This window comes from Salvelinus alpinus, chromosome 8, assembly GCF_045679555.1.
Source record: "Salvelinus alpinus chromosome 8, SLU_Salpinus.1, whole genome shotgun sequence".
Taxonomy (NCBI): domain Eukaryota; kingdom Metazoa; phylum Chordata; class Actinopteri; order Salmoniformes; family Salmonidae; genus Salvelinus; species Salvelinus alpinus.
In genome coordinates this window covers 81,853,451-81,869,189 of record NC_092093.1, presented here as the reverse complement: position 1 = coordinate 81,869,189, position 15,739 = coordinate 81,853,451, and the positions used below count along the sequence as shown (strand labels likewise).

Here is a 15,739-nt window from a genome sequence, read left to right as displayed (position 1 = left end):
AGCCCATCTTTAATGTACACTATATATACAAACGTATGTGGAAACCGCTTCAAATGAGTGGATTCGGTTATTTCAGCCACACCTGTTGATGACAGGTGAAAAAAAGAAAAACGAGCACACAGCCATGCAATCTCCATAGACAAACATTGGCAGTAGAATGGCTGAAGAGCTCAGTGACTTTCAAAGTGGCACTGTCATAGGATACCACCTTTCCAAGAAGTCCGTTCGTCAAATGTCTGCCCTGCTAGAGCAGCACCGGTCAACTGTAAGTGCTGTTATTGTGAAGTAGAAACGTCTAGGATCAACAACGGCTGAGCTGCGAAGTGATAGGACACACAAGCTCATAGAACGGGACCGCCGAGTGCTGAAGCGCATAAAAATCGCCTGTCCTCGGTTGCAACACTCACTACAGAGTCCTAAACTGCCTCTGGAAGCAATTGCAGCACAAGAACTGTTCGTCGGGAGCTTCATGAAATGGGTTTCCATGGCCAAGTAGCCACACACAAGCCTAAGATCACCATATGCAATGTCAAACGTTGGCTGGAGTGGTGTAAATCTCGCCGCCACTGGAATCTGGAGCAATAGAAACTTGTTCTCTGGAGTGATGAATTGCACTTCACAATCTGGCAGTCCTACAGACGAATCTGGGTTTGGTGGATCCCAGGAGAATGCTACCTGCCCCAATGCAAATTGCCAACTGTAAAGGAATAATTGTCTGGGGCTGTTTTTCATGGTTCTGGCTAGGCCCCTTAGTTCCAGTGAAAGGAAACCTAAACGCTACAGCATACAATGACATTCTAGACGATTATGTGCTTCCAACTTGGTGGCAACAGTTTGAGGAAGGCCCTTTCCTGTTTCAGCATGACAATGCCCCCGTGCACAAAGCGAGGTCGATACAGAAAGGATTTGTTGAGATCGGTGTGGAAGAACTTGACTGGTCTGTACAGAGGCCTGACCTCAACCCCATCGAGCACCTTTGGGATGAATTGGAAGACTGACTGAGAGCCAGAACTAATCACCCAACATCAGTGCCCGACCTCACTAACGCTCTTGTGGCTGAATGGAAGCAAGCCCTCGCAGCAATGTTCCAACATCTAGTGGAAAGCCTTCCCAGAAGAGTGGAGGCTGTTCTAGCAGCAAAGTGGGGACCAACTCCATATTAATGCCCATGATTTTGGAATGAGATGTCCGATGAGCAGGTCATGTAGTGTATTTCCTTATTGAAGCAATGCAATTAGAATAATGTGAACTGCAAACATGTTCAACATATTTTGCAAATATGGGGCAGGCTATTTAACGAACTAGGCTATAGCGGACAACATTCAAATTGGATTTGATGACAATACAATACATGAAAAACTGTAAATAAACAATTTGAAGCTACCTCATTACAGGGAGGCCAAGCCTCAACCCACCCACAAATTGTTTAATCATCAAAACCCAGCACTTTCTCGCCACCGCCAGGAACTGCGCCCACAATTACGGTTGTGAAAATAGAAACAATATTTCTGACACACCCCGGAACCTAAAGCGCTACCACCAGCCCTTAGATTTACCATTGCGTTAGGTTTATTGAAATAGAGCGCTAGGAGTGATTGGGAATCCAGCCATACTGAAGGAGTGTCCTAGGAATTAGGGGAATAAGGACTAGGGATATGGGCTAGTGGTAGATTAGGAATGCAGCCAATCACTGACCTTCCTGAGGGTGATGACACCCTCCTGTGTGCTCCTATTGGTTGAAATGTCGAACATGGCTGGGCCGTCACTGCTGGTGATTCGGTAGTTCATCTCAGCGTTCCTGCCAATGTCAGCGTCTGTAGCTCGCAGCACGGCCACCGTCGAGCCGGGCTCTGACGACTCTGGAGCTTTGAACTCATACAGACCTGGAGGAAAGACACGGACACACACACAATAGTTGTTGTTATTCTGTAACACCTGGATCGACCCATTAATTCAAACATTTGAATCCATCGTAAAAAGCCTACATTAATCAAACATTTGTCATTTGTTCAACGTGAATATATTGGCACATACACTGTTATTTTTAACGGGTGATTTCCTGGTTTGTGCCAGATAAATGAATGCTTCCCTGTCTGCTAGCTAAAGCACCTCACTGTATCTCATATGCTTAAATAAATAGCTGGCTTGGTCTGCAAAGGGATGGAAGTGATATACACACGGGCTGCAGAGACAAACACTATTGACACCCTCATAAAACACGCTGACAGCATTCTGGCAACGCCTGAGTCGGCAGGTCTCTGTCTCACGCACACACATACGCAGGCAGGCATGTACACGTGCATACGCACACACACACACACAGGCATGGAAACACACACACACCACTATGGAGAGGTTTCCCAGGCTAACAGGTATTTAGCATTGGGTCGAGAGGAGGAAGCATCAGTCTTGCAGACAACAATGATATCGCTGCCTGACACTCTGCCTCCTCCGGGTGTCCCATTACAATATCCACTTGCTCTCACTCTTTCTCTTTCTCCCTGGCCCCTCCCTTCATCCCTCCTTCCCTCCCTCTATTTATTCCTCCAGTCTCACCTTCATTTCCTTTCTATCCATCTCTACCCCCTACCTCTCTCTCTCTCCCTCCTTCCCCTCCTCCGTCCCTCCCACCCTCCCTCCCTGTCCTGTCCATTGAGGTGAGGTGCAGTGACAGTGTTTGTCTCCCTGTTGGGGAGGGTGATAAATGGAGGTAGGGTTTCTACGGTTGTGTGCATTTTGTCATGTGAAGAGCTGTTTGGCTTGTGTGCGTAACACACACACACAGACACAGTGCTGTTATTGAGGGGAAACAAAATGACACCAGTAATCTGTCAATCTGATATATTTGCAATTCGCCAGATGCACCAGTGAGGGAAAGCGCAAGGGAGAGAGAGGAGAGAGGGGGACAAGACACAGCGTGTGAGAGGATATAGAGGGAGAGGGGGTGAAGGAGAGAAAGATGGTTGGCAAAAGAAACCCTGAAAAGAAAACTAGAAACAAAGGACATTAGCGGAGCCACACACAGTGACATTGAGAGCATTGGAAAGAGAAAGACTGAGCGAGAGGATCTGGAATGACAGCAAGGGAGGGGGAAAAAAAGTGATAGTTAGAAGGAGATAAAAAGAGAGCGAGAAAGAGATAAAACCCACAGAGTACTCTTTTCATTTAATAGGGATTACCAGGCTGATCTGATGCACTGTGCAGGACCCTTCCCTCTGTCATATGGCTTTACATTTAATTATACCCAGCCTTCCAGAGAGCGCTGCAGTCGTACATGCACACACACACCTCAGCCGCAGCTGTGCGCAGCGCACTACCACTCGCTGCAATAATCCACATTAATTTTGAAATTGACACCAGATGGAGGCTGCCTGCTTGGCACGAGCCTTCTGTATGGTGAACTAGGTTTTATTTTCAGGGGGCTCTGTGTGTGTGTGTGTGTGTGTGTGTGTGTGTGTGTGTGTGTGTGTGTGTGTGTGTGTGTGTGTGTGTGTGTGTGTGTGTGTGTGTGTGTGTGTGTGTGTGTGTGTGTGTGTGTGTGTGTGTGTGTGTGTGTGTGTGTGTGTGCGTGCGTGCGTGCGTGCGTGCGTGCGTGCGTGCGCACATCTGTCTGTATATGTGTGCACTATACTCACTCTTGGGGAAGCGTGGTGGGTTGTCATTGACATCAGACAGGGTGATGCTGACTGTGGTAGTCCCTGATAGCCCACCCATCTGGCCAGCCATGTCTTTAGCCTGGATCACAACAACATAGTTCTCCTTCGTCTCCCTGTCCATGTTTGGCAGGGCTGTCTTGATCACACCTGAAAGAAAAAGACAGACAGAGAGATGAGATACTTTTGATACATACATTTCTTCATATATCGGTGTTCCGTAAGAATATATTTAAAATAATAATAACCAAATAGCACTCATGCCTTTCTTGCACTTACAGTACACTTGTCTTTTCTTTTCTTAATAGCACTGACTTTGCTGATAGCTGTTTTATTGAGGAACATGTTTACTGTGATATATGATTGCCTTACCTAGCTATGGTAAGATGAATAACTAACTATAAATCGCTCTGGATGAACCTGTCTGCTAAATGACTACATATAATGTGTGCATCAGCCGTGTAGTGTAGGGTAAACCCAAGTATATGCAGTTTACACACCGTTGTTATTTTCTGCAAGCGTTTTACCCACCTTTTGCGAGAAAATGCACTGAAAGTATAGGGAGCATTACTTAACTCGCCGCGAGCGGCGGTCAGCCCTTACACACTGTTTTTCTTGTATCACCGCATCACTGTTATGTATGTATGCATGCAAATTAATATCACAGTGTGTGATGCACAAAATATAACTTTTGCACATTTCTTTAGAGCTCAGACACAAATACATTGAGGTGAATATAGATGCTCTGTCTCTCTCTGGTACAGTTGCGTTCCATATGTACATAAAACATATATATCTCTGGTTTTTCAGTCAGGACAGAGGTTCAGTGAAGCTCTAATTGGCTACAGTTGAAGTCGGAAAATTACATACACCTGAGCCAAATACACTTAAACTTAGTTTCACAATTCCTGACATTTAATCCTAGTAAAAATTCCCTGTCTTAGGTCAGTTAGGAACGCCATTTTATTTTAAGGATGTGAAATGTCAGAATAATAGTAAAGAGAATGATTTATTTCAGCTTTTATTTCTTTCATCACATTCCCAGTGAGTCAGAAGTTCACATACACTCAATTAGTATTTGGTAGCATTGCCTTTTACATTGTTTAACTTGGGTCAATCTTTTCGGGTAGCCTTCCACAAGCTTCCCATATTAAGTTGGGTGAATTTTGGCCCATTCCTCCTGACAGAGCTGGTGTAACTGAGTCAGGTTTGTAGGCCTCCTTGCTCACACACGCTTTTTCAGTTCTTCCCACAAATGTTCTATAGGATTGAGGTCAGGGCTTTGTGATGGCCACTCCAATACCTTGACTTTGTTGTCCTTAAGCCATTTTGACACAACTTTGGAAGTATGCTTGGGGTCATTGTCCATTTGGAAGATCTATTTGCGACCAAACTTTAACTTCCTGACTGATGACTTGAGATGTTGCTTCAATTTATCCACATAATTGTCCTGCCACTCCCATGCTTCACGGTTGGGATGATGTTCTTCGGCTTGCAAGCGTCCCCCTTTTTCCTCCAAACGTAACGATGGTCATTATGGCCAAACAGTTCTATTTTGTTTCATCAGACCAGAGGACATTTCTCCAAAAAGTACAATCTTTGTCCCCATGTGCAGTTGAAAACCGCCGTCTGGCTTTTTTTATGGCGGTTTTGGAGCAGTGGCTTCTTCCTTGCCGAGCGGCCTTTCAGGTTATGTCGATATAGGACTCGTTTTCCTGTGGATGTAGATACTTTTGTACCTGTTTCATCCAGCATTTTCACAAGGTCCTTTGCTGTTGTTCTGGGATCGATTGCACTTTTCACACCAAAGTACGCTCATCTCTAGGAGACAGAACGCGTCTCCTTCTTGAGTGGTATGACAGCTGCGTGGTCCCATGGTGTTTATACTTGCGTACTATTGTTTGTACAGATGAACGTGGTACCTTCAGGCATTTGGAAATTGCTCCCAAGGATGAAACAGACTTGTGAAAGTCTACCATTTTTTTCTGAGGTCTTGGCTGATTTCTTTTGATTTTCCCTTGATGTCAAGCAAAGAGGCACTGAGTTTGAAGGTACATGAAATACATCCACAGGTACACCTCCAATTGACTCAAATGATGTCAATTAGCCTATCAGAAGCTTCTAAAGCCATGACGTCATTTTCTGGAATTTTCCAAGCTGTTTAAAAGCACAGTCAACTTAGTTTATGTAAACTTCTGACCCACTGGAATTGTGATACAGTGAAATAATCTGTCTGTAAACAATTGTTGGAAAAATGTATTGTGTCATGCACAAAGTAGATGTACTGACCGACTGGCCAAAACTATAGTTTGTTAACAAGAAGTTTGTGGAGTGGTTGAAAAACGATTTTTAATGACTCCAACCTAAGTGTATGTAAACTTCCAACTTCAGCTGTACATATTAAAAGCAGCACTCTGCCTTCTTCCCCTCCTGTCTGTCAGATATTGAGCTGCCGTGGCTTTTGTCATCCATTTGAAGCATCAAAACTACAGAGACTGTTACAGTAAAATACAGAAATAGAAGTAAAAAACACTAAATAAAGTTCACGGGATCCAATCTCTTTTTCCAAAGAGGAAATTCGTTGAATATCAAACAATAGGCGATGTAAGGGCTGACGCAGCACATCACTCAAACCTAGATCTAAGCAGCATCGGTGAAATGCACAGTGAAGGCAGGGCTATACAACTCTCATCCGGCTCTTTTATCACATAGGATGTGGCAGCAGGAGAGGAGCAAGGCACAGAGGCGCGTGTGTGTGTGTGAAGCGCTGAGAGATAATGCAGCGGCATTCGTTTTTCCTAACAAAGCACAATCTTACTCGCTGAAGGACAGCCGGCAACTCTCTCCTGAAAAACATGCTAGTCCGTTCAAGTAGTGCTGAGGGGGAAAATACACACGTGTATTCAGTATAGAGTTACAATATATTGTGTGCATGTATACACCAATACACAGTCTCTGAATGTCTCTCTCTACCCGATCTATCTTTATCTTTCTTCTCTCTTTCTCTCATTCTCCCTCTCTCTACTTGTTATTTCTCTCACCCTCTGTCTATTCTCTCTCTTTCTCTCACTCCACACAAACAAACAGGGGAAGACATACACAGAGAGAGAGAGAGAATCATGCTGATGTCCAAGCCTGCCTTTGTGTAGGGGGGGGATGTCAGCTTACATGGCACATCTGGGATAAACCATATTAATGTGAAGCCTTGCACTAATCTGCAAATAGATTTTTTTGTTGCAATTTCCCTTTTGTTTAAGCAAACAAAACACCAGGGTCCATTCCAAAGCACACATGACACATTATTAAATCTAGCAGTGATGACGGAGCCATGGTATTGAAAGGCGGTGGTTGGCAGAGGTTCTGCCCTTCTTTTCTGTCATGTCGCTTCAGTCTGACATGGGAGTTAATGGTCATGTTGCACACACACACACACACACACACACACACACACACACACACACACACACACACACACACACACACACACACACACACACACACACACACACACACACACACACACACACACACACACACACAGTCTCCGTGGTAATGACGGGTAGTGCACTGTTCGCAACCTGGCTCACTCTCAGTAGGACTTTAGGTTGCATTCAGGTGCAAGATGAAACATCAGTAAGACAGGGAAGTGGCACCTTGTGTGTGCTGTTCCCTGTTGACTCTCTGGGAACATTGCCCCCTCAAGCCACCGATAGACTATAGAAGGTAATTATTATAGAACTCTGTATTTGCATTGTAATTGACCCTACCTCTCCTTTCTGTCTACAGAAGAAGAAGAAAGATGGGGGGGTGCCTGTTTACACTGACCTGTGTTGGGATCCACAGAGAAGTATGGCTGTCCCTGTAGGATGCTGTAGACCACCCTGGCACTGTTACCATACGTAGCGTCGTCAGCGTCTATAGCGGTCACCTGCATCACCACTGTGCCTGGGGAAGGAAGGAGGGAGGAGAAGAAGAAAGAGAGTGACTTGGTGAGCAAAGTTATTCACATGAAATGGAGTCAAGGGGTGTTGGGGAACGCTCTCAATATCACAAGACAATTTCCTGAATAAGGCCAATAAAGTGAACTGGACTGAACTGAAGTATATGTATGTCTGTGTCACAAATTTCACCATATTCCCTTTATAGTGCGTTACTTTTGACCATATGGCTCTGGTCAAAAGAAGTGCACTATATAAGGAATATGCCCTTACGGGAAAACCTAATGAATTTAATGTGATCTTATGTGAAGTTAATGTGATAACATGTAAAATCAACATGTGATAATATGAAACTACATATGAAATCATGATCTCATGTGTAATAAATGTGACAACATGGGGATGCGATTTTTCAACGTGATACCATGAATCTACAAGTGAAAACATTTTGAACGTTTAGGGTTGAATGGCAGCATTAGGGTTGAATGGCAGCAACCCGGTTACCGAGATTTACTGGGATTTAACCGCCCAAAACCACTCCCTTTTCCAGGGATAAATAACTGCGAGAAACCGGTAAATTATGATAAATTATGTGTATGAACAGCATGGTGTGAAATGGAACTGTTAAATGATATAACATATCTAAAAATGGCTTCTCTATGGCCTCTGCATGATGAATCATCAATGCTTAGGGTGGGGACAGACAGACAATCTCAGGATGGAGCGCAGTTCACAATGCATGTAGACCTACAGTATCATCTCATCATGGTAACTTTTTTTTCTTGTGACAGGTAGACCTACATTTGCTGCAGCATAGTCTATGCTACAGTAATAAAGACTGAATTTCTGTCTCATTCACCCATCTCCATCTGGTTTTCGGGGGGTCACCTTATTTTTTAATCGTAAAGATTTTGTTATTGCAGCTGCAGATTTTTAAAATCAGCCTATCACTCGGATATCGTTGCTTTAAATCAGTGCACGTGCGAGCACGCTCTCGCAGTCTTTCTCTCTCTCCATCAACTCCAATCAAATTGCATCCAAAATAGATCATCCTTTTCTAGATTGATATATAGCCCTATACATAGATGTCCTAGCCCACCTTTTTCAGGTAATACATTCAATGCAGTATTAGCCTTATATTTAGCTAATGAATGAGGGGTTATGTATAATAAGCTTCTAACTTATAGCTTCTGTTTCTTGCGCAATACGAATGGACCTGTGCTCCGCTGGCCTCTCTCCTTAAAAAAATGCTCCTTAGCTCTTGGAGTCTCATGCAGGAAAAGCTAGACTAGAATAGCTTGCTGGACATTTGTTTTTACATTTCTTATACCAATAGATTATTCGAAGAGGAACGCAGGCTCGTGTTTGCTGATTGTAAAATACAGCAGCCAATAGAACTCACGGGTAGTTTGAAAGAAGGGTGAATGCGCGATGCTATAGCAGTTATTTATTCAGACCCATAACCATTCAATCTTTGCCAAGAGAACTGAAAGCCTTCTGCATCTAATTCTAGTTCTATATTATTCAAGGATGTCATTACAATGATGATGATTAGGACAACAAACCGTATTTAATTTAACTGTTGAAAGCGAGGAAGGAATGAAGCAACAATAGAGAGAGAAAGAGGAGGTAGGCTAATAACATTAGGGGAAATATTATGAAATGTATATATGCGTCAGGCTACTAATTATACAAATAAGCTCTATTATATTTCTAGAAATCAAATTAGTTAGCCTGTACTTGTAACTTTGTAGGCCGCATGTGCTGCATCAGAATCGCATGTACTCTCCCTGCTTTATCATGGTTTGAACGATGTGTGTAATTCCAGTCCATATAATACAGTATATTACAGTAATACAGTTCACACTCAAAAAGATTTGCTAACTGGAGCTAGTTTAATTTATTTACCCAAGAAAGTATATACATTAGCTAGCTACATCTATGGACTTTTATGTTTTTATGTTGTGCGTAATGTGCAGTAGCCTATATCATATAGCCTATGTATTGGATAACGCCACAATCATTCGTTTTTTGGGGGGCTTGGGTTCATAAAATGTATGTAATGTAGGGCTCATAAAATGTATGTAATGTATGGCTCATCAGGCTCAGGTAGCATCAGGCTTGAATGTTTTAAAATCAAATCCAGACATAGGTTTATTTATATGCTTTATGATGCTTTTGAATGACACTTCCGGTCTTGGCAGGAGAAAAGTGATTTATTCTCGGGATGGAACATATGTCAAATACTGTGAAAATACTCAACCCTATTCCACATGTGAGTTTAGGTTTTCATACAAGAAAGCTTTTCACGTGGAAATGCTAATTCCTGTAATGAGTGCGCTGAGAGTCGGGAAGCAAGTTCAGGGAGTTTGTTTTAAGAAATAAATGTAACATAATACAAAACACAAACAACACACAGACAGGAAACAGAAACAATGACGCCTGGGGAAGTGTCACGCCCTGACCTTAGTTATCTATGTTTTCTGTATTATTTTAGTCAGGTCAGGGTGTGACGAGGGTGGGTATGCTTGTTTGTCTTGTCTAGGGTTTTGTATGTCTAGGGGTGTTTGTTAGTCTAGGCATATTGTAGGTCTATGGTGGCCTGAATTGGTTCCCAATCAGAGACAGCTGTTTATCCTTGTCTCTGATTGGGGATCCTATTTAGGTTGCCACTTTCCATTTTGGTTTTGTGTAGTTGCCTGTTTCAGCACTCGTTGTATATAGCTTCACGTTCATTTTGTTAGTTTGTTTAGTGTTCTTTCTTTATTAAAAGAAGAATGTATTCATATCACACTGCGCCTTGGACTCATCAATACAACGAACGTGACAGGAAGGAACCAAGGGGAGTGCCATATATAGGGCAGGTAATCAAGGAGGTGATGGAGTCCAGGTGAGTGTCAAATTGCGCAAATGCGCGTAACGCTGGTGACAGGTGTGCGCCATAAACGAGCAGCCTGGTGACCTAGAGGCCGGAGAGGGAGCACACGTGATAATTCCAGATGTGAGGTGAAAACATGTTATTGTCCTCACGTGAAAAGGTGGTGTTAACATGTTAACTCTATATTGAATACACATGAACTATACACAACTGACCACACACGTGTCATTTTTGTTTTCACGTGAATATTTCAGCTCAACATGTGAAAAATGCGATTTCAAATATTAATATCTGATTTTCACATATGAAACTGCAAATGTCTTGTTTTTTTTGTAAGGGAAGTAATGAAATGGTATCGGGATTTTAAGGTAACTGGTATGCTGTTCAGCTAAAATAGTGTAAAAATCTTTAATCAATGACAATATGATTACATTTGGCATGATCACTTAGGCAACGCCTATGATCCATCTTCCTTATCAAAGAGGCAGAGAATGATATTCCAAGGGAACAAAGGAGAGAAGTGTTAGTCAAATGGTACATTCCAACGATGCCTAGCGGGGCCCAGTGTTGCCTCATTAAATGCATAAGAAGAATGAATTTAGTTAATGGAAATTGACATAAATATAGAATTGTGCGATGGATTGGAATTGGGAATTGTAACCAACTGAAAGTTGTTCTAATTCAGTGGCAATGTGAGATCTGCAAGGATGAATATATTACATTACGTTACATTACTGCCAAACTGCCAAACATCTGAAGTTTCTTTTCTCTTTAACCTCTTACTTTATAAATAAACTAATGTTCAAGCTTAGTTCCTTGATGATATCTCCTCTCTGAAGAGGGAATTGTCAGGATTTCACAAGACAAATAATGTACAGTGGATTGCACTATAAAGGCAGGTTCACTTTCAGGTTGTGGCATCACACCTGCCTTGTTACAACAGGCAACTGCTTTTCCTACTTAGATGTGGTGAACAGATTGACAGGGTTTGTCACCTGCCTGTGTTATGCCACCACTGTCACTCACAGCACCAGGAGAGAACAAAGTTCTTTAACTCTGTAAAGTTAAAAGTTCTAAGTCATCATTTCCATCAGTTGCGTTATTTTGACGCGAGCGATGACGAAAGCTAATGCACTGATGAAAGTGTGGCTTATGCAGGTGTTAGAGGGTGTGTTAGTGTTGAGAGTATACGTCATATACACTGCTCAAAAAAATAAAGGGAACACTAAAATAACACATCCTAGATCTGAATGAATGAAATATTCTTATTAAATACTTTTTTCTTTACATAGTTGAATGTGCTGACAACAAAATCACACAAAAATGATCAATGTAAATCAAATTTATCAAGCCATGGAGGTCTGGATTTGGAGTCACACTCAAAATTAAAGTGGAAAACCACACTACAGGCTGATCCAACTTTGATGTAATGTCCTTAAAACAAGTCAAAATGAGGCTCAGTAGTGTGTGTGGCCTCCACATGCCTGTATGACCTCCCTACAACGCCTGGGCATGCTCCTGATGAGGTGGCGGATGGTCTCCTGAGGGATCTCCTCCCAGACCTGGACTAAAGCATCTGCCAACTCCTGGACAGTCTGTGGTGCAACGTGGCGTTGGTGGATGGAGCGAGACATGATGTCCAAGATGTGCTCAATTGGATTCAGGTCTGGGGAACGGGCGGGCCAGTCCATAGCATCAATGCCTTCCTCTTGCAGGAACTGCTGACACACTCCAGCCACATGAGGTCTAGCATTGTCTTGCATTAGGAGGAACCCAGGGCCAACCGCACCAGCATATGGTCTCACAAGGGGTCTGAGGATCTCATCTCGGTACCTAATGGCAGTCAGGCTACCTCTGGCGAGCACATGGAGGGCTGTGCGGCCCCCCAAAGAAATGCCACCCCACACCATGACTGACCCACCGCCAAACCGGTCATGCTGGAGGATGTTGCAGGCAGCAGAACGTTCTCCACGGCGTCTCCAGACTCGGTCACGTCTGTCACATGTGCTCATGTGCTCAGTGTGAATTTGCCAATCTTGGTGTTCTCTGGCAAATGCCAAACGTCCTGCACGGTGTTGGGCTGTAAGCACAACCCCCACCTGTGGACGTCGGGCCCTCATACCACCCTCATGGAGTCTGTTTCTGACCGTTTGAGCAGACACATGCACATTTGTGGCCTGCTGGAGGTCATTTTGCAGGGCTCTGGCAGTGCTCCACCTGCTCCTCCTTGCACAAAGGCGGAGGTAGCGGTCCTGCGGCTGGGTTGTTGCCCTCCTACGGCCTCCTCCACGTCTCCTGATGCACTGGCCTGTCTCCTGGTAGCGCCTCCATGCTCTGGACACTACGCTGACAGACACAGCAAACCTTCTTGCCACAGCTCGCATTGATGTGCTATCCTGGATGAGCTGCACTACCTGAGCCACTTGTGTGGGCTGTAGACTCCGTCTCATGCTACCACTAGAGTGAAAGCACCGCCAGCATTCAAAAGTGACCAAAACATCAGCCAGGAAGCATAGGAACTGAGAAGTGGTCTGTGGTCACCACCTGCAGAACCACTCCTTTATTGGGGGTGTCTTGCTAATTGCCTAAAATTTCCACCTTTTGTCTATTCCATTTGCACAACAGCATGTGAAATTTATTGTCAATCAGTGTTGCTTCCTAAGTGGACAGTTTGATTTCACAGAAGTGTGATTGAAATGGAGTTACATTGTGTTGTTTAAGTGTTCCCTTTATTTTTTTGAGCAGTGTATCTTCAGCCATCTACCCACTGAACTGGATAGATTATATAGATTTGGAGTCACACTCAAAATTAAAGTGGAAAACCACACTACAGGCTGATCCAACTTTGATTTCACAGAAGTGTGATTGACTTGGAGTTACATTGTGTTGTTTAAGTGTTCCCTTTATTTTTTTGAGCAGTGTATCTTCAGCCATCTACCCACTGAACTGGATAGATTATGTAGATTCCAACCATTGGCATACACATGACAGAAATATAGACAGTTTCATCCAGTGTTTAATGTGTTGTAATTGAACACTGAACAGTGTATTCAAAAGATTAGCTTAAGTATCTGATATAATCAGCATTGTTGGACCGCTTTACCTTGTTTGTTTTGCTGTAATAAACCAGTGCATGGCCTGTAATCATTCTCATTTAATGACTCAATATCTACGTCTCAAATGGCACCATAATCCCTATGTGGTGCACTACTTTTGACCAAGGCCCAGAGCCATATGGGACCTGGTTAAAGGGGTGCATTATGGACGTAGGGAATGAAATGCCATTTGGGACACATTCAATCTCTCCTCTCATTATTATGATTGATAAAGCCCTCATTGATCCAATAAGATAGGCCTTTGCTTGTAACAACTCTATCGTGTCTCACACATCATAAGCCTTCTAATGCTGCTATTCATTGCAGATACAAGACTGGAATATATTATTACCACTGACTGCATGGAATCCCCCTCTTTCATAACGATTTCCAGGCTATCGGTTTAACTGCGCTGTTTAATAACGTTCGGTCAAGCTGTGAGTTACAGTTACACCCAAGGCAAAAGTTGTTGAAATTATTATTTAGATGGATTTAGGGATGTACTCTGTAGCCTATGTAAAGGTACTCTGTAGCCTATGTCCAGTGGTGATATCTCTGGTACATGTGTGAAGTAGGGGCTAATACAGATGTTGCATCTTAATTTGATCACTCTTTTGTAGCTTAGAATTTTCCTGCAAAGCAAGAAATGCAAACTTGTGGTGTATTTCAGCTTAAAAAGGCTTTCCAAGTTAGTAATTTCCACGTTGAAATTTTCAGACATATCTTCCCGAACGAAAAGTGCATCAACATGTACAAAAATGTCCATTCATTATAATCCCTATAGTAATTCACATTTCCTGTTGCCACAAGATTATTTTCCTGCTATAGCAAACTGGCAAATAATCAAATAGCGGGGACATCTCAGGTACATGTGTGATGTAGGATCTCATACGTACCCAGTGGGGAGATCATTACATGTGTGAAGTAGGGGTTAGGGTGTAGGTGTTCATACGTACCCAGTGGGGAGATCTTTACATGTGTGAAGTAGGGGTTAGGGTGTAGGTGTTCATACGTACCCAGTGGGGAGATCTTTACATGTGTGAAGTAGGGGTTAGGGTGTAGGTGTTCATACGTACCCAGTGGGGAGATCTTTACATGTGTGAAGTAGGGGTTAGGGTGTAGGTGTTCATACGTACCCAGTGGGGAGATCTTTACATGTGTGAAGTAGGGGTTAGGGTGTAGGTGTTCATACGTACCCAGTGGGGACATCTCAGGTACGTGTATGAAGTAGGGATCCTTGGTAAACTTGGGTTCATTGTCGTTGATGTCATGGATCTTGATAAGAAACTCTGACTCTCCCTCTAGAGAGGTGTTAGTGATTCTGTTGACGGCCTTGGCCCGGAGCGTGTAGTAGGCCTTCTCCTCCCGGTCTAGCCTCTTAGTGGCGTGGATATCTCCTGAGTTCTCATCAATGATGAACAGAGTACCTGCTCCGTCGCCAGTCAGGACGTACCGTATGCTACCGTCACCCCGGTCCCCGTCTGAGTGGAGCTGTGGAGCGATGAGAAGCATAGCGGAGGAAGTCAGTACTCAGTAGCACTAGATCACAATAAAAAATATTTGTAATTAAATGGTTGCTAAAATTCTATCACCTCGCCAAATGTCAGTTTATGTGACAAAACAAGCAATTACTGTAAAACATTGTACAATCTAAACCTCTAAACCTGTGCAAAACCGAAAGGACAAAAAAGCAAAAGTGATATGTGTTCATACAACCTGCCATTTACTAACTCGGAGAAGATCAGATGTCTTTATTAACATGCTGTAGAAACATGACATGACCGTTCCACTTCTGACTGGGTCTTCTCTCCTCCTCCCCTCTTCATCCCTCCTCTGCTCCCCCTCTCCTCTTCAATCCTCTCTTCTCTTCTCCACTCCTCTCCTCTTCAAACCTCTCCTCTCCTCTCCTCACCTTCTCCTCTCCACACCGTCTCCTCTCCTCTCTACTATTTGCTCTCTCTCCTGATGCGGCCTGTTTCTTTATGCATGAACAACAGCTTAGCTTGCGCTGACATTTTAATTCAGCCACCAAATCCCCTCAACATATTTATCTCTGGGAACTCATCAAAAGCTTGTCTGCGTCCTGAAAGGCACCCTATAGAGTGCATTACTTAGGAAATGCAATATATATAGGGAATAGGGTGCCATTTGGGACACACCCCTTGTCTTTCCTCT

General features: G+C 43.4%; 1 protein-coding gene across 1 annotated transcript in view; it reads right to left on the bottom strand.

Annotated features, from left to right (window-relative positions):
- LOC139583769 (cadherin-6-like) overlaps nucleotides 1–15,739 on the bottom strand; it is an 86,005-nt gene that overhangs the window by 11,040 nt on the left and 59,226 nt on the right. The window contains exons 3-6 of the mRNA XM_071415215.1: nucleotides 14,761–15,055; nucleotides 7,479–7,598; nucleotides 3,636–3,803; nucleotides 1,696–1,883 (exon numbers count right to left, since the gene is read on the bottom strand). Coding sequence (XP_071271316.1) covers nucleotides 1,696–1,883; nucleotides 3,636–3,803; nucleotides 7,479–7,598; nucleotides 14,761–15,055 — 771 coding nt within the window. The remainder of the gene's footprint in view (nucleotides 1–1,695; nucleotides 1,884–3,635; nucleotides 3,804–7,478; nucleotides 7,599–14,760; nucleotides 15,056–15,739) is intronic.